Below are 25,417 nucleotides of genomic sequence, written 5' to 3'. Positions count from 1 at the left end.
GCATTATTTTATGTTCTATTGAATCAGCAGCCTTCCCGGTGTGGGAAAAATTATGTAGCAATTATTTCAAAATAGCCTCGAAAAAAAACGCAATATGATGGAGAGTTTGAGTCGTTTGGAAGTTTATGGGAATCTCGAAACCCATGCCAGAAGCAAATATGGAAAACACCACCATGTCTGCACGGAACACGCAGAACAGTCACAGTCAAAGCTGGAAGAACGACCTTTTAAAGTTTTTTTTCAACAATTTTTTGGGTAAACGTATTGGCCACACTTGCAGCCCACCCACTACGCCATAAAAATCATCATACTTTTTGTGTAGTGGGCAGAAATTCACATATGCCATCCTTTGTCATCCTTCGGGGAAGCGTGGTACCTGCTATACACTTGCAAGAAATTTTCTTGTAATTTTTCATGATGGGGCTGACGACGACGAAAAGTTATGCTTGGAGCTTGAGTAAAATGGGTTGGAGCACTCGTTACGCAATTCACTTTGTGTGACGCCTGGTTGTTCCGTGGTTGTTTTAAAACGATGTATTACTTATAGTAACGCGATTTCTTTGCCCACATCAAGCCTGCTTAGCGTCACTTCGGCATGAGGTTTAAAGCTCAGGCTTAGCTCAGTGGTATAACACTGGGCTGGCACAAAGGGAACCCAGGTTGGAATCCCATCGCGTTAGTATAAACTAAGTTTTTTTTCTTTTATCACACAATAGGGGTTATGGACAACGGTGGTGGCGGCGGACAACTATACGGCACACGCGACCCTTGTTGTGATCTCGTAGCAGCATGAAAAAAAAGCTGCCTGCTTTATTTCATATCTGTGGAAAGTACCAGTTTCGAACTCGACGACCAGCACCGAAAAACATGCAAAATACTTTTAGTTTGAGGGCTACATATCTCGGTCTTGTATAAATTTAGAGTGTTCATTCAGCGCTCTTTTCACCGGAATATATATTATTTATGCTGAATTCTTTTTTGGTAGATTTGCAATGTTCGGCTATTATGGAACCTCAAAAATACTAGCATGTACAGTAATATACCATTATTTGTCTAGATCTTCAGTTCTTTAGCTGTGGTAACTTTAGTTTGATGTATTGGTAATTGTGACCAAACTTTTTTTTTACTTTCAAAATGAAGGTTTCACTTTGTTTTTGATTTGTAGTGGTAAAGGAGTCTCTCATCTGTATGACTTATACCTTTTGCTTTTCCAATTTCGACTCTCATCACTGTCTTCCGAGTCAGAGTTTGTGACTAAATATTCTTCAGGCAAACAAAATAAATCTAGAAATAGAATGCGTCCCCACCCGGCACCATGTCAAACCTTAAACCTCTGTGTAGTACGGATATTTCTTTTGACAAGCGCTTCTTGACTAATATAGGTCTTTTAACCGAAATAGAAGCAGTTAGGAAATTCAGTTTTGCTTTGAAGCATCCGGACAATTACGTGGTCATATGAATCAGAAGCTTTTATATTGTCTTCGAACAAAGCTACGGGTTGCTGTGGTATTTCAAGCAAGTTTCTATCAATCATCACGTGTTAGCAGGTGTTGTTCGGTACCATGCCCTTTTCTTAACTATAGGCTTGCTCGGTCGCCGTCCGCCTTTACATGCATGGCTCTAACCTTTTTTCTGCGTTACTTTGCAAAGTGTAGTTTACTGATGTGAGGTATTAGAGCTGGTTTTATAGCTTCAACAAAATTAGTCTCTTTTCTGTAATACACTGAAAGAAACATTCAATTGTTCAATTTTGTGGGCCGTTCTGCTGTCTAGTACTCCATATAATATTTTATCAGATGCATAGTTGAATGCGTTGACGTTGTGTGCGCATATTTTGTGGCGCAGAACATGCCTGGAACGTGCTTGGTCTTGGCGTCTACTCAAGCATCCTGATAGTTGTGCTGGCCATCTTGTGCCTGGTGTTGCTGGTTCTAGCAATTGTTGTGAATCGCTGGCACAAGAAGCAAACGCTCAGAGGTGAGTTAAACAATACTCATTGCCGACATCACTGAGCTACAATGGGCACGCTGTTACTTTTTTTACTCCTATTCCTTGTTTTGCTTCAGCACTGCCCCAAGAGTTCATCACAACGCGATTTAGCTGAATGTTCCTTTTCGCCGCCGTGAGCCGAAATGACAGCCTTCGGTCCTTCGTTTGTTGGTATGGTCGCACGCTGTATGAAAGAAACGATTCGACACGCGCACACCCCGACACGTGTGCTTGAACTAACCCCGGAAACTCGCCCCCACGCCCGGGGCTTGTCACAAAATCATGACATATGACGGGGTTTCGCTCTGTCAACGTGTCAGCTGCTTGTTGAGAAAGCGCGCTGGTCTTAAATCATCCACAGACGCTCACCCGGCCACGCGCCACCCCCTTCACATTCTTCCTTTTTCTATCGTTTTAAATTTTATTCATTTTTGCTTCTCAGTCTCTACCTCTTTGGATTGTCTGCGCGCAAGAGCAGAACGAAAGAAAATACCTGCATTTCGCAATACTCGGTCCTCGTTCTTCGGTGCTCACAAATCTTTCTCGTTGAACTCGGCTGTCACGCGCCGTCACGAGTGTGGCTTTATATACGGAGTTCAGGATACTGTGAAACAATGACAAAGTTTTTCTTACCATATATTTCTTTCAGTGTCTCCGCCTATAAGCACAATTTCCTGATTTCGTGTCTCCTGCACGCCCTTTCTGCCCTTTCCGCTCGCTTTCCATTAATCTGTTTCTTCATACTTGTTACTACATTTTGTTACTACTGTTACTAAGTTACTACTGTTATTTCTAAGTTTTAGGTCTCTTGGAACATAAAAAAAGAGCAGGCACTAAACGAGCCACCTTTGTAAGGTGAGACAGGCCCTGTAACGTAGACGGGGGAAAAACAGGGTTAGTAGATTAGTTTATTTTGCCGTTGCTACATGCGCACTGCTTTGCTTTACCGAAACAAGCGCCTTTAAAAGCGGATCTTTTAAAGCTGAGCAATTCTCCGAGACGCGCGACCTCAAGTGGCCGTCATCATCATCATGATCTAGCACGCGGTCTCTTCACCATCTTGTTAGCTCCCAGTGCGCATGCGCTGTCTGGTCCGGAGTGGTATGAATAACTCTGATGGTTGAGAGAACAAGTAAACAAAAAAAGGAAAAAGAACGAAAGAAGGAAAGAAAGAGGTAAATTCTTGGCAAAAAGGTTTCATCGGGAGGTGGGATACGAACCCACGTACCCATGATTGGAAGGCAAGCATCGTAAGCTATTCAGGCCCGCTACCAAAGCATTGCCTTGTATAATCAAGCATATCAAGGGGGTGAAAAAGGAGAAATCAGGATGAGGAATAGAGAAGTGAGAATGAAGAGGAGAGAAACGAGGAGTGATGCGAAGAAGGTAAGAAAGATGTGTGCGTCGCAGTATCTGGGTATGTTCCAAGCCGCTCATATTAGTTACTGTATTAGTTACTGTATTAATACTGTACTACGCACAGTCTTGTGTAGTACAGTACGGCAAGGGGAGTAAAAAGGAAAGTGAGGATGAAGAGGAACGATGTAAGAGTGAGTAGGGTTAAGCGAAGAGGGGCGACAAAAAGCGGGCGCGCACGACAAGAATAAAGATAAACGGATGCAAGAAAAAGAAGATTGAGAAAGTAGTCAATCGGCGTTCTCCAGATGGTGGCACCTGCTTGCCAATCTAAGTTGAGCCAACATTTTCATAGGAAAACCTAGCTCCGCCGTTCTTTCAGGCTTGAAGATGCCATAACTTAAATCTCACCAAGCTGGGGACGTTTATATACGCTCTGGTAGGAGAACTTCAGACTCGTGTACGCGTTTTGACAAAGCGAACGAGAGCGTCTCACAATCGGTTTCTCGCTTCTTTTACGAACAATGATCAGCTAAAGTGTAATAGTAATATAACATCTGAGGTTTTACGTCGTAAAACCACGATATGATTTAGAGACGCAGTAGTGGAGGGCCGCGGAAGATTTGTCCATTTGGCGTTCTTTAACGTGCATTGACGTCGCACCGTAGACGTGTCTGTAACATTTAGCCTTCATAGAAATGTGACCGCCACCACTGGGATCGAACCCGTGACCTTCGGGTCAGCAGCCAAGCACCGTAACCGCTATACGCCTCCGCGGTGGATCGAGATCAGCTAAAGGCGCAACTGGATATATAACTGACATCTAATGACACGATGCACTGAGTCCTATATTGATGATGAGTGCGAAAGGTTTTACTCATGACCCGCTGCTTTCGTTACGCTGCTTTTTCTGCAAAATTTAGTCGTGGTGCTTCGTGTCGAAGATTACTGTGCAGTACAAAGCTATCTTTGCACCAACAATTCTGACACTACAATTGACACCTCAAACTCGAATCATTTCATTTTAGAACCATTAGTTAGTCAAACATAATTGGTCATGCAATGTACGATGAGTGACAGTTTAAAGTACTGATTTGTATTTTGTTCTTTTGGGTTTTTTTTGTTTACACCTTCACATTAGGGCATACCTGCTCCTCACAATGTATTTTGTTATTTAACATGCTTGCCTTTTCTTGATGACGTGCTCGTCCACGCTGCTACTCAAGAGCCGCGGTTCGCCCCGCCGCGGTGGTCTAGTGGCTAAGGTACTCGGCTGCTGACCCGCAGGTCGCGGGATCGAATCCCAGCTGCGGCGGCTGCATTTACGATGGAGGCGGAAATGTTGTAGGCCCATGTGCTCAGATTTGTGTGCTAGTTAAAGAACCCCAGGTGGTCGAAATTTCCGGAGCCCTCCACTACGGCGTCTCTCATAATCAAATGATGGTTTAGGGACGTTAAACCCCACATATCAATAAATCAAGAGCCACGGTTCAAATAGGACCACAAAAGATAACCTTCAGCTTACATGGAAAGAGAAAGCGAGGGTATGAACTTTTATTTGAGCAAACGCATTGTGCGCCCAAGGTGAGCGGCCTCCTTATTCCAGGTAGCCGCGGGCCTTCACCGTCTCCCGCGCCCGTTGAACCAAGCTGCACTGATTCTTGAGACCCGGGTCTGATAACTAGGCCTCCAACTGCTCTTCAGTTAATGTAGTCTCTCCAGGGCTTTGTCTGCTTCCCCATACCATATGTATGAGTATTTGGTTGGCGAGATGCGGTGAAGCAGCGTACCGTGAACATGGGTGTTAGTTTGAAGCTTCCTGAGGGTTACTGCCTCTTCCCAAGTCAGTCTGCGGTGAGCTAGCGGATAAACTCATCTGTTTAGCATGTAGTGCTGCAGTATATCATTATAACTTTTAGGTTACTATTCATTTATATTTATTTGGAAGAATATGAGAAGGTAAACTACGTTATAGACTTCTATCTCAACATCATGACAGTTATGTACAAGATCAACGCACAAAAAAGAAAAATTACAAATTAAATAAGTAAAAACTAATCAGAGGAAATAATTTTCTTTTACAGACACTGCAGCCCTTTGTCACTACACCCCTCATTTAAGGGTATATTGTACTGCCACTGAAACATTTTATTACTTATATATTCTGTGGAGGGCTAACGTATTTTGATCGTACTTAACGTAACTTTTTCTGCACACTTACACTTGATGTCATTTTTCTATGAAGCTTCTGTGAATCTCCTCATCTCCGAAGAACACAGTGCGTCTTTCTCTTCTAGTCTCTTCCCTATACGCCCAAAGGCACGTTTGTGGTGCCTTCGGCAACACAAAAAAAAAAAGTATTTTTAACGGCCAACCCTTAGAAGTCTGTATATCGTCGAGATTTGTTCAAAGTTTCCTCTTCCTTTTTCCGATACCACGATCGTCTTAGCGCCACAAAAGTGTTGTAGTTGATTGATGACTTAATCGAGGTGAGAAGGGAAAGCAGCCACAAAGAGAAAAACGGATGTGCCTACCAAGTCTCACACTCCAAACCAGTTTTTCTTTTTCATTATCCACCTGTTTTTTTTTTTTTGTGTATGCATTCTGACGCATTCGCCCATTGCTTGACACCACGCGTGCTGCACGCTAATCCTCCACTCTGAAGTACTTTTCATAATCAGCTGAAGCTTTTCTTTGTTACAATTCTTGTTCTTTTTCTTTTGCTGCACCAAAGAAGCCGGAGGTCACAAGAAAACGTAAGTATTGAATTTCAGTATCACAGTCTTGCAATTTACTTGTGTTAGCTATTCAATAGAAAATTTGCATTCATACTCAGCTGTTTGAGGAACTGTCGTTTAGTTGTAGTTCTGCCCCAACGTTAGCTACCTCTTTTGTCGGAGCGAGAAGTAACCTTAACGAAGTTTATTTTTGTTTTGGACACTTACTTTGTGCCATTTCCTGTCTCATCCATGATTTGGTAGAGACGAGAAAGAAAAAAAAAGAAAAGGCAATTTGGTTCTCGGAACAAACACTTGGCTAAAAATAACATTTGTTATTGAACAAAAATAAATGGTGCAGGTTGGCGTATAAAAATATAAAGCAATGTAATAATTCAGCGAAGTGCAGTGAGATATATGGCTTTTAGTTAAGATAATCTTTGTTCGAGAATTAAATCATTGTCTGCTCGTAGCTTTTTACCAGGTCTGTGTTGTTTCTTTGTGCCATCATGAGAAACGGTTCGTAAAGCTATAATGAACTTCAGCATGAACGGATAACATTACTAGTGAGCAATTTTCGACCTCTATCACACATAATCTGGTCCCACTAAAAGTGTTCATTATCACCTGGAAAGCAGGTATTTTTTGTCTGGTTTCTTGTATATAGCCAGCATTTAACCAGGACTTAATTAAGGGGACAAGTCGATGACGCGTGCAACTATTGTGTGCAAAACCGAGACGTTTGCGAGCGCGAAGTAGCCTACACGTCTTTTTGACTTGACGCATTTTCAAAGATTACATTGCTGTTTTTGTTTGTATAGCTTTGGAAACGCTTGCTGAATTTACCGCCCACTTGTCTTCCTCCCGGAAGTCTCTGCAGAGAGTCAACTCCATTTTATTAAACGTACCACCGCAGCGGGATGCTGGCGTCCCGCTGCGTGGGCGTAACACTAGTATAGTTCTATATATTTTTACGGCCAGTTCTTCAGATCTATTCATAAGCGCGTCAATAGAATTAGTTTTTTTTTTTACAAAATGCACTGGCGGATCGAGATTGCCCAAAATGAAGGAAGCTGTCCAAGCGTACAAACCCGACATCGCGATGTGTTTCTATTCACTTACTCGACAGTAGGAAACTACACAGACTTGATTGTTCATTTCTCTTCATGCAGCGTAGTTTTCCTTCCGTGCAGCTTGTATTCAAAGCGTCCCATTCAGTATACATGTTCCAGTGACGTAGTCTTCTTTCGATCTTTGCATTTTTAGAAAATTGAATGTGTCTTCCTCGCTTTCTTTCACCGAACGTAGCCAAGATCGGCTCACCATTCAAGTAGCTGTGGACATACACGCATGATTAGCCTTCCTGAATGTTAAGGATGCTTATGAAAGCGCAAGCAGAGAATTTTTACGTATTATGAACACATATGTGGTGATGTTTAAAGCTGTATAAAAATAGAAACTCGAGCGAGTTGGTAGGCGTTTATCTTTGGTTGAATCAGTGCGCATTGGACGAGGACGAAGAAACGCAGCAGCGAACAGCCGCTTTTCTGCGCAGGTGCTTTGATCAGTGCCCGTTCTGTGCTCTCTGTGATGCTTAGAGCTGCTCGTGAAAATTCGTAGGACGTCTCAGCACACAAAACTATCAACCCACAGAACCACGGTGGCAGATTAGCGACTGCCCCAAGTTTATGATTTCTCTATTTTGTCCTTCACACTTTATTCTAAGCACAAAGAAGGACAACTTAGCTGAAATGAAAAAAAAAAATCAGCAGATCCCACGCACCTTCAAATCGACGTTCTGCGAACCATGCGGAGGGAAGGTGACCGTGTTGCAATTTTTTTTTTCATTGAGCGACACGTCATAAAATGACGCTAAATATGTGTACAAATGTTGCACGCACAGACATATGTTGAAGCGTTACAGATGTTTATATAACCAGTTGTTTGCACTTGCCCAACGATGCCAACTGGAATATGCGTATTAGCAACAACAGAAGCTGATATGAAGCGCTGATGCTCGTGAGGATAGTAGCACTGAACGCTGCTACATAAATCAAATTCAGCGTATGACACCTAACTACAATTGACGTTAACCCGGCGTGGCGGCTGTATCAAAATAGTATACATTTGTAATGTTTATAAAAATTGGGTAGACATGACTGCAACCACTATAAGCGTTTCATGAAGATTAGCGTCTATTTGAGAAGTAGTTCCGAAACCTGGCGTAGCTATGTGGTAAAATGCTTCAATGCCCCGCAGAACGCTTGGGGTCGATGCCAGCTGGTACCCCGACATTTAATTTTTGCATTCGTCGGGTCGACGCTAACGATGTCGGGTATTTCTTAACGCTCGCGCTTTAAAATTACCTATGTGTGTTCTCGTCGTTCCTGGGTAGATACTAAGTTTTAATCACCTGTGGCGCATGCCCGTACCAGCGGCACATAACAACCCGTGGGTATGTGCCACTGTTTGGCTGGAACTGTTTGACGACATACGCGACGGGATTGTGACATAATGTCTTGACCAGCGTGTCATATTCGTCAAACCATCTTATTTTGGTTCATGTCCTGTTAAGGAGGTGACCACGAGAGCACCCAAACTTAAGCGGCTAGATAGATAGATACGCTCGAAGTCACCGAAGTTCACTGAGAAATGCTTCGCATTTAATATATCTTGCATCAGCAATAGGCAGGAAGTTCTACAGATGGCTCCTGTACTGTAGTTAGTGCAACAAGATGACATAGTAGTTTCAGTGGATAATCTCGGCGATTTAGAGACACTGCGAATGCGTATGCCGATAAGGCAGCACGTCCAGGCCGTACTTTAGCACAGAAAAAAGATGAAATTACCATGTCTGATGAGGCACCTCAAGATAATAATAATAATAATAATAATAATAATAATAATAATAATAATAATAATAATAATAATAATAATAATAATAATAATAATAATAATAATAATAATAATAATAATAATAATTTATTATTATTATTATTATTATTATTATTATTATTATTATTATTATTATTATTATTATTATTATTATTATTATTATTATTATTATTATTATTATTATTATTATTATTATTATTATTATTATTATTATTATTATTATTGCTGTTTTGTTGTAGTATCGTACGAGAACCACAATATAATTGTGATACAGTCTGTAGTGGTGGGCTGTGGAAATTTCGTCCATCTTGTGTTCTTTACCGTGCACCAACATCGCTCAGGACACGAGCCTCCAGGCGGAAACGAACCCGCGACCTGTTGGTTCAGCAACCGAGTACCATAATATCTTCACCACAGAGTCTGACAACCCCAAAAGCAAAGCGCGAACATTGAATGGAGGAAGAACCATTAAATTAAGAAACGAAGAACAGGGTTAGTAAGAGTGCACAAACATACCGCCGTCCTGAGAAAGACATTGGAAAAAACAGGATTAATTAATTGTAGATAGTGGAATGAAATGTTCAAAATTAAGGCAAATGAAGAACTACAAATTCAGCAAGAAATAAATTAGAAGTGGTGATATTTGCGCACAATGACACGAGGATAAATGTACCTTGAACTTTTTTAAGGCACAAGCTGGCCGCCTGATGACAAGAGCATTCCAAGGCAGCAAATGTCCTGAGACAACAAGGCTGTTTCCACTTTCCGGAAGCTCAGAAATTCAAAGGAATTGGAAGCATTAACTGATTAGCAATGCACATAAGTGAGAGACAGTAAAGCAATCGAGAAAAAAAAAAACAGGGGAATAGACAGACAGAGACACGGTCACTGCCGGCACAGATAACTCTGCAACATAGAGGTAGGGTTTAATGAAAGAAAAGTTTAGTGAGGGATAGGCAAAATACGGTGGTAAAAAAGTTGGAGCAAATGTTTCTGCTCGCATGATCTATAGGTGGTTATTTGCCACCGTCTCGTTTCTGTCGAACAAATAATTTATCATCACAGCATCAAAAACATAGCCAACATGAGGAAAAAACAAACATGCTTCTAGGTAGCACCTTAGCATGGTGTTTGCCCATCGATATGGATGATAACCGAAAGCGTCATGACGTCTGCTCTCATTTGTATACCCCTCAATGACATAAAACTAGCTGTAAGAGCGTAAGGCACGTAGGATTCCCGCTCCCACTCATCTGCGCAAACGTGCTCCAGATCATTGAAAAAGCGAACCTGTGAAAGCGCTTGCGAGGAGGGAAAGGTAAAAAAAAAAAAAAACGGGGGATAGCCGGTGCTTAGATATGCTGGCTACTATGTCAAAAAAAAAGAGTTAAAAATCAAAGACAATAGATGGAAATACAAAGAACGACGAAGAGAGAAAAATAGTGTGCATGCTACAAATGATGTTTAGTGCACAATACTCCTCAAGGCCTGTCTGACAACAGATACCCTACCGACAACAGATACCTCTTTATGCGGCAATGTTCTTCGGTAGGGAACCACTTTTCACACATAAATCGTTGTTAGCTTTTTTGAGAGAAGTTCATACTTTTCATATCATATACCCGGGCATTCCGTAGCACGACCTCTCAAGAGAGGTCTCCGCTGCGGTGGCTACACTCAACAAAGCACTTGCCTCACGGCCCTCTGACGCAAGGGTGTGAACTATCGAGGCACTTGTGCTAATGCCATACATGTCCACCATGGTTTTTATTATTACAAATTTTCGTCATCAACTAACACCACACACTTTTCATGGGACGGTTATGGTTTTATTACTTGTATGTTTTACCCGCCTTAGGGCGAAGAATGTTAAGGCCCTTATACAGCCGCTAATCACAATCATTGTCCACATCTCTTGTCCCATGAACTGGCGCTCTTGGCCATCAAATGGCCCTCGCGCCACAAAGCACCAAACATCATCATCACCAAGGCCTGTCTCTAAGGCCCTATCTATTCTCAAGCCGCACTACCTCCCGGTACCTGGCAGAAGGTCTTGGTCGTTCACCCCTCTCACTGAAACAGCCAGTGAGAGAGAAGTGGGAAGCCATCAGCCATGTTCGGTGTGCTCATGCGGCTCGAGGGTACACATGGCTCAACCCTTGTGGGGTCTCGAAATGGAGAGTGCCACGCTCTTGGAGTGAACGGACAGAGTAGACGCGGTCGGAACAAACCAAACAACACACATTTATTTTACTATATACTTTTAGAATGACAATATTGTCAGCTAAATTATTATGCATCAATTGTGACCAACATACTAGAACAAGTTTACACAATATTACAAAACACTCAGCAACAGAAACACACACACAAGGCGGCTTCGCTAACGCCTGACTCAAAACGCGGGCCAACTGCAGACGGCCCGTGGAGCCACCCACCGCAGACCCACCGTTAGGGACAACCGTTCGCACCAACCGCCCCCTGCCAAAGAGACCCGCTCATCCCCCGCAGGGGTGTCTGCGCAAGCAGGCGTTTGGTGTGTAGCGACACCACGGACCGCCACGCTTAGCCGTGCGTGGCTGAGCCATTTCCGGGGAAAAAGGGATCTAAGGATTGAGCCGACGCCGGGTGATGAGACCTTTAGGGCCTCCCACCGCCCCCCCACCCCCCAGAGGCAACTCAACTCTTTGGCCCTGGCTTCACGTAGATGGCACCCCTGGGCTGACCCACTCAGGAAAAACCGGCAGTCGCCTTTTTCTATTTCTTTCACTCCCCACATCTTCGTCTTTCTCTCAATTTTAATCTTTTCTGTCCTCTCTTCTCTTCAAATACGTCTTATTTTTCTGGCGGCAAAGGTTAACCTGGTGTACAGTGTCCAACCTTGGGTATGCTATATCGGGTTATAGTAGCTTCGTACAACTAACGTCTGTGATGCCTGCGGGTTTCTGCAGCGTCCCCGTGTTGGGCTCGATGGTGAGAGGCTGGCCTCGCTACCGAAAGCAATAATTTTTATTGTTTCAACCTCTTTTCCACATCTTCCCAATCGCCCTCTTTTTAAAAGAGAGCGCATCAATGTAAACTTAGTTTCGTTCAAAGAACACTGAAAATTTCCCACATTTCCACATCATCCGCACCGAATGTCCTGACATAACAGCAAGATCAGTGTCACCTTTCTTAGTCTCAAAGTGTTTTACAGACACCTTTGGACCTGCTTACAAAGGCTCAACAATGGCCAGTGAAGACATTCTTCTAAAAGTTAATCAGAAGGCCCAATATGTCAAGTTAAACTCTCTAGCACCTTCTGGCACTACTCCTCAATTTATAACAGCCCACCATTTCTTGAAAACAGTCCGTGGTGTGATATCCAACAGTGGCCTCCTAAATCTCAGAGAGGCTGAACTTCTTGATGAATTAAAATATCAGAATGTCATCCAAGTGCAAAAAATCGAAATTAGGCGCAATGACCATGAAGTACCAACAAAGCACCTAATCCTCACCTTTAATACTGCCACACTCTCTGAACATATCCAGGCAGGCTACATAAAGATGCGCGTCCGACCATATATACGTAACCCTCGCAGGTGCTTCAAGTGTCAGAAGTTTGGCCACAGCTCACAGAGCTGCTGTGGCCGCGTGTCTTGTGCAAAATGTGGGTCTCAAAAAAAATATGAAGTCGAGAAGTGCACCTCTGATCCACACTGTTCTAACTGTGACGGAGATCACCCTGGTTGCTCTCGCTCTTGCCCTGCGTGTAACAGAGAGAAGGAGATTACAGCACGAAACAGACTTTCATTGGTCATCGGCACAGCGGTACACGCGCAACCTCTACCCCCGTAGCATCATTCACTTCTACAGCGGAAGCAGTCCGTGCTGCTCCGCCGCCAACGAGCATGCAGGCCTCTGGGTCTTCAGTTCCCGGGCCATCTGCCAAGGCAGAGAGCCCCAAGTCTCTCACACCCACACGCTGACACCACCAGCGGGCGTCCAGCGTCTCTGCCGAGACGATGGACAACGAAAAGTCTATCGGCGTCTCAGACGTCGAAAGATCGGCGTGTCTCTAAGGAGCCTGCCAAAAAGGAAAAAAAAACACGTATTAGGGGGCCTAAAAAGGCCTTTTAAGCTAAGGTTGTCTACTTCGACGCACTGCACAAAAACTCACTCAAACTGATGGCTACACAAGTAATGCACTAAAACACTACGGGTCTTCTCCACAATTTCGATGACGTTACAGAACTTTTACATAAGCACAATCCCAAGGTGCTGTGCATCCAAGAGACACATCTGAAGCCATCACGAACAAACTCTCTATCACAATATGCTATGTTTCGCAAGGTCCGGGATGAGGCAGCTGTTTCGTTCGGTGGTGTAGGTATAATAGTAGAACAATTTGTGCTTTCCCAACCTCTTAAGGCTGGTGCACACCGGCGACTAGCAGCGGTCACGCGTCTATTCGCGACTGGAGACCAAAAAGCGACTGATGTTCACATCGGCAGCAGCTGCATGCGAACGAAGTCGCAAAACTCGATAGTCACGTCCCGATCTCGTTATCAGCGAGAACTCTGGAGAACGGTGCCGATTAGCTGATCGCTGACAGCTTAGTTAGCAGAGCAAACGAGCGCGCTGCATTCATTGTTTTCGTCTGTTCTCGCACAGCGTTCCCAACAGCGTCAAAGAGTTCGATTCAAGCGAAGAACAAGAGAATGTCATGGTGCTGGTGCACTATACCATGGTGTCAGCGCTGGCAGCACAGATGCTTCCAAAGAAAAAAAAAGCCGGTAGTGGGTTTGACCGTCCTTTCGATCGCGGGAGTTGGCCGGCCATGCAAGAGGCCTACCTCTCGAGGTGCGCTGAGACAACGAGGAGTATTTCTGAGAGTCGTACGTATTCAGAAACGCTCTTGAATTTATCTTGATTTGCCACAGCCTCTATTGCAGCACAAATGCGTGTTGAACGCGGCGTCTTAAGTTGTTGCCAAGGCATGAAGCACAAACGCGTTCCAAACGCGCTGCATCGAAGGCGGTGACAAGTCAAGCTCAAGGCAAAAAAACGATTCTGAATACGGGGAAAAGTTAGGGCACAATTTATTTTCTCTTTACTTTGATAGTGTTAAGCTTCTTACGAATTCCGCCACGTAAATTCGACACTTTGCTCGAGCTGATGCGCCCCGCCATCTCCAAGCCAAGTATTTCGCGGTGGCCATTGTGCCACAGACCCAGAGGAACGCACTCGTTTGTATCTGGTGGCAAGAGGCCACCACAATAAAAAAAAAACGAAAATTGAGCATCGCTGCTTGGTTCCAGCAGCCTCGCGACTGCAGTCGCACGACTGAAAAATTGATAAGGAAGCGACTACTAAAGCAGTCGCTTTGCGACCGTGTGCGACCGTTCGCGACTGTTTGCGACCAGTCGCAAATGGTCGCGCGACCGCTGCTAGTCGCCGATGTGCACCAGCCTTTATTCTTCAGACGGCACTCGAAGAAGTGTCAGTCGGCGTCATTCTATTTGACAAATAATTCAACGTGTGCTCGCTATACATACCACCAAACTACAAACTTAACCACCCAGATTTCTCTCACCTCATTGATCAGCCGCTGGCACCCTACATTGTTGTTGGTGATTTCAATGCTCACAGCACTCTATGGGAGGGGGGGGCACTCACTGCGATGTGAGAGGCCGACTGATTCCTCCTGTGTTCCTGAGCATGCATGCCTCTTCCATAAAAAAAGTATGCTTATCAAAACATTCACCACAAGTGATATTCGTCGATAGACTTGACATCTCCCTCTTCACAGAGTAAGAATGGAATGTAGTCAAGAATCCGTACGGCAGTGACCACTTTCCTGCTATGTTGACAACATCACATGACTTCCCTCCTCATATTCTCAAATGGAAGATAGCATCCGCTCACTGGGAGAAGTTTAAGAAATCAACCCTTATATCTCATGACTTTATCGCAAATCATGACATCGATTGTGCAGTAGCATGCGTCTCTCATAATCATATAGTGGTTTTGGGACGTTAAACCCCACAAATCAATCAATCGAATGCGCAGTAGCATTCTTTAGTGCATTTATTCTTGATGCTGCTGAAAAATGTATCCCGCAAACAAATGGTCACCCGTGTCAACGACGTGTTCCCTGGTGGAACGGGGACTGTAGCCATGCGCGTAAGAAACAAAATAAAGCGTGGGGCATCCTGCACGCCGATATCCGAATGCAGAAAAACTCGTTGAATTTTAAAAAGTGAAATCACTGGGTAGGTAAACACCACGTCAGGCAAGAAGGGAAAGTTGGGTTAAGTTCCTTTCTAGCAATAACTCCTACAGCCATGAAAAGAAAGTCTGGAGTGGCCTGAGAAGTTTTAAGGGGCAGCAAGCACATCCCCTGCCTTTGGTGAGTCAAGGAAACACACTAGAGCACCAGGCCAACAGCCATGGAAAGCACTTTGAGCGCATTTACAGTTCTGTGCATTACTCAAGATCTTTCTTAAAATATAAAGAAATGACAGAACGCAGAACATTTGAGTCGAAGTGTAAAACAAACGAACAATATAAAACTCTTTTTAATATTGCCGAACTTAAGGTGGCCTTGAATGCATGCCACAGCACAGCACCGGAACCCGACAAAACTATGTATGACATGCTCAAACAGCTTCAGGATGACCCACAGATAACTTTACTTGCCCTGTATAACACTATCTGGGCTGCCGGGTACCTGCCATTCACGTGGATTGAGGCCATTGTTGTTCCAATTTTAAAGGAAGGCAAGGACCCCTCTTCAGTAACAAGTTACCGTCCAATAGCCCTTACAAGCTTCTTGTGCAACGTGTTCGAGAAAATGATGAACAAAATACTTATGCATTTTCTAGAGACCAACAATTGCTTGACCCTTTTCAGTGTGATTTTAGAGAGGGCCGGTCTACTACGGACCTTCTCGTACGCATTGCAGCATATATACGCCATGCGTTTTTCCACAAACAGTACTGTCTATGTGTGCTTCTCGATGTGGAAAAAGCAAACAACACCACATGGCGCAACGGCATCTTTAGAGATCTGTCAGTGATCGGTATTCATGGCAATATGTTGAATATCATGAAGAGCTACTTATCCGAGCAAACATTCCATGTTCGTGTTGGAAATGTCTTATCCAGGCCATTTATTCAGAAAACGAGAGTACCACAAAGTGATGTCCTGTGTTCCACCCTTTTTATTATAAAAATAAACTCATTACGACTCTGAATTCTACATACCACTATCTATTCCACATATGTAGATCATATCCAGGTAGGCTTTAGGTCATGTAATCTTACAGAGTGTGGGTGGCATGTTCAGCTTTATCTGAACAAAGTGTTTAAGTGGGCTGACGGAAACAGGTTCAGGTTAAATCCAGAGAAGAGCACCTGTGTACTCTTTTCTAGAAAGATAGGCCTTCCCCCAAATCATGAAATTGACTTGCATGGCCAGCGGTTACCTATAGAGGCCAAGCATAAACTTCTAGGCCTTATTCTAGATTCTAAACTCACATTTACATCCCACATCAAGTATATTAAAAATAAGTCTGTAAGAAAAATGATCATTCTGAAAGTTCTCTCAATCACATGGTGGGGGAGTGACCAAAATGGTCTGATCAATCTCTATAAAAGCCTCATACGCACGCACCTGGATTATGGGGCAATAATATACCATTCTGCCACTCCAAGTGTATTGAAAATGCTTGACCCGGTTCACCATTTGGGCATCCATCTGTCTACGGGTGCTCTTCGCACTATTCTCGTGGAGAGTTTGTATGTCGAGTCCAATGAGTGGCCATTGCACTTGCAAAGAGCGTACATGTCTTTTATATATTATTTAAAAATGAATTCAGACAAATAACCCCTTCACACACAACTATCAATGACTTGTCGCGTTGTCCGCTTTTTGAGAACCCTCCTTCATTTCAACAGGCCTACTCACTTCGTGTGAGGAGCCTCACTGAAGAAACTGGTGTGCCACTTCTTGAACACTGTCTGATGGCTCCCCCTCCACGTCTGCCACCGTGGCAGTGGCAGCCCATAAACTGTGATACCTCCTTTGTAGAAGTTGCGAAGCGTGCGCCTACATGTACACACTCATTTTCTCGAACTGCGGCACAAATACAACTGTCCTGAATTTTTTACGGATGCTTCTAAGTCTCATAGTGGAGTGTCCTATATATGCTGCCGTTGGTTTATCCTTTTCAGATTCTGGCATTCTCCACCCTAATTCAAGAACATCCACAGCAGATGCCTACGCAATACTTGTGGCTGCTAAACACATAGAAAAATTCAAATTGTAACCTGCGGTAATATTCGCTGACTCTCTGAGCGTCATAAAAGCATTGAAAACCCTGAAAATATAGAAAATCTTGTATTTTTTATGTTTTGCTCTCTGCGATGCACCATTTACTCCCCCAGAAAACAAGTTGTATTTTGCTCGGTGTCAAGGCACTGCGAAATCCGGGGAAATGTGTTGGCGGACAAACTGGCCGCCTTAGCTCACGACAACGCTAACACAAATACATCTATGGCTGTTGCTGCGTTAGAACTGAAATACCTTTTAAAACAAAACAACAGCTGAGGGCATGTTGGCAGCTTTCATGGGATAAGCAAACATGAAATAAATTACATGTTATCAAACTGAGCCTCGGAACTTGGCCACCAGTATCAAGATCACGCCACACTCAAGAAACACAAGGCTACAAATAGGACACGCCTACAGCACTCATTCATACCGCTTTTGTCTGGCGGTGATCCTCCCGTGTGTGACAGATGCGGTGAACCACTCAGCCTGCTTCATATTTTAATTAAATGCAACGAATTGGATGCTCTTAGACAAGAACATTTCCTGCTTCTCCACTGACATCAAATACCACTTCATCCGTCAATGTTCATATGTAAAGAGCCACTTCTTAAGTAAAAATCATTGCTCGCATTTTTAAGAAATATAAATGTCCCGCCGGGCTTTCTCTTAGTGGCTAGGATAAAAAAAAGTGTCCTAGTGGCTAAGCTACAGCCTAGGGCTAAGGCTGCTGACCCACAGGTCACGGGATTGAATCCCGGCTGCGGCGGCTGCATTTTCGATGGAGGCGAAAATGCTATAGGCTCGTGTTCTCAGATTTGAGTGCACGTTAAAGAACCCCAGGTGGTTAAAATTTCTGGAGCCCTCCACTACGGCGTCTCTCATCTTCATATGGTGGTTTTGCGACGTTAAACCCCACATATCAAAATAAAAGATACAACTAGTTTTTACGTCATCTTTCCAGGCAATCCGTAGCTCGACGTACGAGTGGAAGTTGCTGCTGCGGTAACTACAATAAAAAGCAACTGCCTGGTGGCCATTGGACACAAGGGTTGTTGATAAGGCATTCGTGCTGTTATCCTTCCATGATTTTATTACTACGATCACTTGTCAATTAGTCTCACTCCAAGCCTCACGTCATTCTCCTGATTTTAGTATCTTGTGTTTTATCCGCTTTGGGGTGCGGAATTTTAGGCCACTATACAGTCACGTAGCATTATCACAGCTCGCATACCTACACACCTTCGTAATACACCAACAAATTTTACAATTTTTGCTATTTTCATTTCACTCTTTGGCCAAACATGGCTCTTGCGCCAATAATAATAATAATAATATTAATAATAATAATAATAATAATAATAATAATAATAATAATAATAATAATAATAATAATAATAATAATAATAATATAATAAAGACCCACTCAACTCTTCCGCGCCGTCACCATGGCTTGCCGCCAGGCGTCCCTGCCGGCGCCACCGTTCTAATCACGATGATGATGGTGGGGGTGAACGCTCGCGAGCACCACGCCACCTACCACTCGGTAATTCTGAATCCAAAATGCGTCCGATGCGCGAAACACATGAGCCACGAGGCAAAAACCACTTAACAGGGGGCGTTAGCGGCCCCACACCCTACATTTCCTCAAGCCACACAAGAATGTGTTCAATGCTTTGTGCGCCAAGGACGGTCTCGGTGATCCTCCGAGAACTCTTCTTCTGGTGGTCCTCCGAGAAACTTTAGACAAAAGTTCATTTCAAAGTGTAACCAAGCTTGTTTCAGAGTTTTTTCTTCTTTACGCGAATAGCTTTCAGTTAAGAACGAAAGAATGTTGAAATAGAACTCTTATACTTTTTGCCATTCTTTGCAGATGCCTTGCTACGATCGACAGTAACGCAACTCTTCGAAAGGAAGCTTATGACGCAGCTGACGAAGAAGTTTCGGTGCTGGATATTAAAGGTATCTATTATTTTTGTAGCGTAGCTCATACTTTAAGCTCCCCTCTTTTAAATAACGATAGCACATGGAACAGATGTACACATCTGATGCCTCAAAAGAAAAGCTTTCTCCACTTTGTGAAGTAAGAATTCACAAGACGTGTGATGAAACAAATATTTCCACAGAACATCAACGGCCTGCTTCAGTGTAAAAATAAAAAAACAATTAGATTTAAATTGGAAAGTTTACTGCCATCTATTGCTAATTTGAGACTGCAATAGCTTTGGAATATTATTAGCGTGTTGCGTTAATTCGCCCCTAAAGAAACCTTGAAGCTATAGCGACTTAATCAGGGTTGGAGGGAAGGATTTCATCGAGGTCGAGCTTTCAACACCCTGCGTGTGGCGCAAATGTATGGTGCACTATAAAAGAAAGTGGGACGTGAACACACGAAACAACAAAACTAAACACAAACACCATTAGTGGCCTCTGTGCTATTTGTTTCTTTCCGTTGTGTTCCTGTATGTACACCTTAGCTTATTTCTCGATGAGTCGCGACTAGTTTATATTTTGCTCGATCTATGCATGATGCATGCATCTTTGTGCGAATGCGACGAGCAGTTATCGTACGATTGTGTGAGGAGAAAATGAGTAACTTCAATAAACTCCGAACGTTTTCTTCTTTAGCTTCAGTGGTTTACATTACCCTCTTGAGCATAGCCACCTAATCAATCACGAGTGAACGTCTTCAGCCCGACCTCCATGCTTCATTGCGTATAAGATGCATCTGAAATTGCGCTAACTGACATTTATGTAAGGCTATAGTCCCCACTCATGCCAATAACATCATTAAACAGCAATGTGGTAAACACAGCAGCACGCGCACACTCTCAACAAGCGCTGCTCTCAGAGAGCTTCTGTGAAATTGTCTTTTCCCCTCGTTGGGGGACCCTTTCTATTTTCGGACACGTACCATGGTTCCCGTGTACATACCTAAAATGGTTTTACGACTATTATACAGGCTCTATATTCGCCACATTTGATGCGACAATTCTCTCTCGAGTTGTCACGGTTATAGTCTACCAGTGTGCTCATGCCCTACTCTATCCTATAGTCGGTGTGCTCATGCCCTACTCTATCCTGTGTCCCCCACCCAGGGCTGCCGACTCCATCAAGCGGGCCGTTCGGTTCCAACCATGACGAAGGCGTGTCTTACGTTCGAGAGACCGCATCCATCGCTGGACACCTGCCCTGCCACACGACCGACATGTACTACACACTACCGCAGCTACACAGCCGCCACAATGGCATACGGCTGCAGACCTTCTCTCGTGAGGTGATGTGAGTGCTGCAGTGAGAGCTCGTCCACATGGGCCTCGCCGAACTCCAGGAGGTGGTCGGCTTACTTGGCGCGCTCGGTCTACGGATGGTGGTGCTTGAGCATTCCAATGCATCTCCGCTTAACTTCGGCCTGGCCGCTATGACGGTCGCTATAGAGTCGATCATATCCTGAACAAGTATCGCGCACAATACACATACTACAGGAGTCATATATACGTACGGCACCTTGACGTCTTCATTGTTGTTGGATTGCTCATACTCACTTATTCTACGCGCGTGTTGTTGGTGACCACCGCTGTATTTAGAAGTCGCCGTCGTAAGGAGAAAGCATCAACTTTGTGCGAGCGACATTTGCCATCATGACATTGTCGGCGATGCGTGCAGCATCGGTGGCTGTTCGGAGCCACCAGACAAGCGACGGACGCCTAGTGGACGGTGAAAACTGTGGCTGAGGGCTCAGAAACAGATGTAGTTTTCTGAGCCGCAAAAGGCATCGATTTGCCACTTCTCAGCGAGTGGTCTGCCTATAAATTGAGCGCTGCACGTCGAGATGGAGCTTAATAGAAAATGACGAAAGACTCAATGACCGTTACTCTGTTTGTTACCTTTCTTTGTCATTTTCGCCTGCATCGCTGCATCACGTAGCTATATGCGTGTGTGTGTATGTGTGTATTTATCCGCTGTACGTTTCGCTTGGCTGCTGGGAAGGCACCTGCGTTGTACGGGCGATGGTGCTTCACTTTTTATTAACAGGACTGCTAGCTTCAAGTGTTCTCCTTTTCGCAGCCGTCTGTAGCCACCAAAAGATACAGCCACTATAGGCCCACGTGCGACGCTCATCATAGTATCATTGTTAATAGAATGGGGTCAACCACTGAAGTATAGTAATCAACTATGTTTTATGAATGATAACGGGTCCGTGATGCTGAGTGCGTGACAAGAACGTATATATGGTACGTACTATGACTCATAAAGTACAGTGTTTGAATGGTTTCCTAGCATATACCCACACCCCTCCAAATTTAGTGCTTCGTAGCAGTTTAGAGTGTCGTGTTTTTTGTGCTCAATGCTGCTTTTCTTAGCAGTGAATTAGGCCACCATCGAGCATGGCAAAAATATGGGGCATGTGTTTCCGATGTTGTCATATGAATTGCTTTCAAGTCAGTGGCTCGCGTTTCTATAGAAATGGACAGGAGTTTCTTTCTCTCAGTCAGTGCAACGTCACACGTCTCCCTAAACGCGTACAACATTCTCCAGCTTCTGGGGCGCCGTGCTGTTCCTTAGAACTTTAACCTTCGTCCTCTAGCGTGTCATGTACAGTTACTTAAGCACGTGACCACGTTGTGACCATGTCATGTACAGTTACACAAGCATGTTCTACGTTCACGAATGGGTCACAAGACGCACATCGTCTCCTAAATGTTGGTCAGTCACACTTCTATAAACCCGTAAGCAATGGATTCCCATTCAAGCAGCTCAGATGTGTGTTTGGTTCAATTTCCTTTTTTTTTCGCCATGTTGAAATCAAAGATGATTTTTCAGTTTCAGAAACAGCAATTCTCGACACGAGCCCTTAATCACGCTGACAGCTCAAGGCAAAGTGGTCTTGGTAACCTACAGTTCCAGTCGTTTCATACTCATCATTAGGCTAAAAAACAATTGTTGGGCAACTTGGCGAACTCGTTCTCTTATTTTTTTATCTATTTCTAAGCATAATTGACGGCTGAAACCGTAGAGGATTTTTTCCCGTCACGTTTATAGTTACAAAATTTGCAGTCGTGTTTTTCTTCTGCTTTCCCTCTTGTCAACCTAGTCTGCGTGAAGCCACACTTTGTTTCACGTATGGTGGGGTTGCCGCCCTAAATTTCATGCATAGAACGAATCACGAATCACAATGCAGCCTGTTCTGTGGGGCACAACCACAGCATGTCTCTACGCGCTTACCACTTTTCTCTCTTCGTGACTGGTGGTATATCAAATAGAGGTGAAAAAGACAGTTGAATGTAAGTTGTGTGTAATTCATCTAGTGCTCGAAATACAACTGCTCGCTGACTCGTATGGCCTCCCATAAAGGCCCAACCGCATGCACGCTATCTTAGAAAAATAGCGATGACGACAAACCTTTCTGCGTGTCGTGACGGCTGCAACCACAAATCGGCGACAGAGTGTCAATGTTGCTAGATTGAAAACTATCGCGGACATGCCCATAAATTGCAAAAAAAAAGTTTAAAAGTAGGTCGAAAGCTGCATGTCAAATTTATTACTGTTTTGTGTGGCATAAGGAAAGCCATAAACTCGTTTCATGACCTTCTTTTTTCCAATCTTTGGTTTAAGCGGAACAAGGTGCCCAGAAGCGCATGCTATACGATGGCTATGACGCACTTTGCATGACGATTCCACATTGCAGAAAGCTACCATAATTGTCACAAGCCAGAGGTGGTCGATGCCTTGCATTCCTCGAAGTACGCGCGGACAACAAGCATCCATAGCAAATTGGAACCGAAGCAAGCATCAGGGGGGGGGGGGCAGCCTTGTTGCCGGAAATCGTCACGCTGGCTTCCGGGCGACAAGCGATATTACCTAGTTTCTGAGAAACGAGCGACGCGACAAGCGACGGCTACAAATGGGCCTCCGCGGCAGCAAATCCTGCCGCTCGTCGCTGTCTTCAAAATCTTGTGCATGCGGTTCGGCCTCAAGGGCACCCTCAAGTTATACGTTGCAACAATTATTCTCGGATCAAATAAGAAAAATCAAAACTTTCGCCCAGTTGCACAGCCAGAATGTTCGAGCACAAAGAATCTGACGCAGACTCCTGGCCATTTTCTTTTATATGCGTTCTTCTCACGTTATAATGCCTTCAGCGTCAATACCCAGTCAAAGCGGAGAATCACGCAACGTCAGTTTCAAGTCGCAATTCATTCTCGCAGGCATACGGGACCGGCGGGCTCTTGTGTTTGTTTTGGGTGTTGACGAGATGGGACTCGAATTCCGGCTAGTACCGATAAGAGCAGCCGTGGCTTTTATCGCTGGAACTAGCCTAAACTTGATCCCCCAAGTTCACTGAACTCGTTCTAAAAGTTGAATGCCGTGACGTGAACGAGTAAAAAGAGGGAAGGAAGCATGGCAGTGTCGCAGCTTTTACAGTTCCATGCGACGAAAAATATATATATAAAAGAACTTTAAGCTTGCTCCTATAGTACAAAATCTATCGATTCGTGTGCGTGAACTCATACTATGTTTTCCAGCCATACTCAACGACTTCCGTATTTAGTCTTTGCTTATTTTGTGAGTGAAGCTCTTTTAGATTTTATAATTGACCACTCTGCATAATCTAAGAACAATCGTTTTGAAGATAATGACCACTTTCGTTTCAGTATGGCTGCTGTATGATGTGTGTTCAAAATAGAATGTTGCGCACAGTGTTTAGTCAATCTATGGGCATCCTTAGATGAATTCTCATAGAAATGAAGGTCCATATGTATGCCTTCTACATTTTTTAGCTTTTTTGCTAGTTTCGAGTTCATATTATAAAAAAGGTCCCTGATTAGATGTCCTTTTGTTATTTTCTTATCTTTGAGTTGGTAACATTTTTTTAACTTTAATAAAAATTTTTCTTTATTACTTCAGAATTGAAAAATAGTTCTGATGCATGACTGGTCCACTAAGCGTGTGATAGAGTTAAGAATGTTCTATAAAAAGTTGCAGTAATCAGTTGTTCGCTGCCACTGACACTTAGTGAGAAAAAACACCAGAATTAAATATTATAAACAGAAAATAAGCTTGATAAAGCATTATTTACATATTATTGCATTTGTAAATATATCTACAACTTTCGTCTGTCCCTAATAAAAGGCTCAGAAACACACAGGTCACAGCTCTCGCATAGTGAGAAGTGCCTACATTAACGGATTTTTTTTTTAATGCTAGAGCAGGACGCTACACTACTATACGCCAAAAAAACAAGCGTAAAACACTGAGTATAATCTCGCTAATGCTGAATTGGGAAACTTGAACTTGTGTCAACAACTTATCTCTGAAAAGGGGAGAAGTTGATTAGTTGAAATGAACAAAATGACTCATATCTCGGTATTATTTGCGTTATTCTTCCAATGGGTTTCAGTTAAGTAAGTTTTTATGGCGCACAAGCGACTGTTGCTATAGTGCACCAGGTGCAAAAACTAGCCGCAATTTAGCATACATTATTTATTGTCATCACAAACAATTATTGTCTGTTTGTTTGTTTGTTTGCTGTTTCACGCTGCGTATTGAATAGCTGGCAAGTTAATTCTACGTATTCTAATTTTCTTGTTCCTTCCAACTGCTGCAAATAGTGATGTAGTCAAATCTAATACATTACACGTCGATCCAACCTTAATGGCACTTCATACTTAATGTTTAAAAAAAAAACATGATTAGTCTCAAACGTCACTGAGGACCTGAAAAACGGTTGCATCTCATAACACGCATCAGTTTCTTTGCAACGAGCATGCAGAATCATCGTCAACTTGTTGTTCGGAGGGATGTAAAATTTTCGCAGTGGGAAAGCAATCCCAATGCGAGTTTCGTGTTGTTCAATTATTCGTTGATCTCCCAGCTATTTGATCTTGGAACGGTGAAGAGCCTGATGACAGTTAGATTTTTTTTTTTACTACAGTTTCCATGTGGCAGCGTCACATCACTACGTTCGTTTTCTCCCCTTGACTCCATTCGATCTGCACACACACTCGCTTACTTGTTAGGTCATTGATTTCTTTTTCTTCCACGCTGCAGCCTGCGGAGTCCTACTCGAAAGGTGATGAGGTCAATGGAAGGCAAGCGGGAGCAAAGTAGCAACAAGACGCTTCTTGGCAGCTCCACTTTTTCCT

General features: G+C 43.6%; 1 protein-coding gene across 1 annotated transcript in view; it reads left to right on the top strand.

The window, feature by feature from the left end:
* Nucleotides 1-25,064, top strand: part of LOC142775673 (synaptogenesis protein syg-2-like) — a 575,499-nt gene extending 550,435 nt beyond the window's left edge. The window contains exons 9-12 of the mRNA XM_075877314.1: nt 1,846-1,977; nt 6,080-6,101; nt 19,144-19,232; nt 20,369-25,064. Coding sequence (XP_075733429.1) covers nt 1,846-1,977; nt 6,080-6,101; nt 19,144-19,232; nt 20,369-20,556 — 431 coding nt within the window. The 3' untranslated portion in view covers nt 20,557-25,064. The remainder of the gene's footprint in view (nt 1-1,845; nt 1,978-6,079; nt 6,102-19,143; nt 19,233-20,368) is intronic.
* The last annotated feature ends 353 nt before the right edge of the window (nt 25,065-25,417 follow it).

Source organism: Rhipicephalus microplus, chromosome X (genome assembly GCF_043290135.1).
Source record: "Rhipicephalus microplus isolate Deutch F79 chromosome X, USDA_Rmic, whole genome shotgun sequence".
Classification (NCBI taxonomy): domain Eukaryota; kingdom Metazoa; phylum Arthropoda; class Arachnida; order Ixodida; family Ixodidae; genus Rhipicephalus; species Rhipicephalus microplus.
The sequence above is the reverse complement of the archived record's forward strand: the minus strand, read 5'-3'. Positions and strand labels throughout refer to the sequence as shown.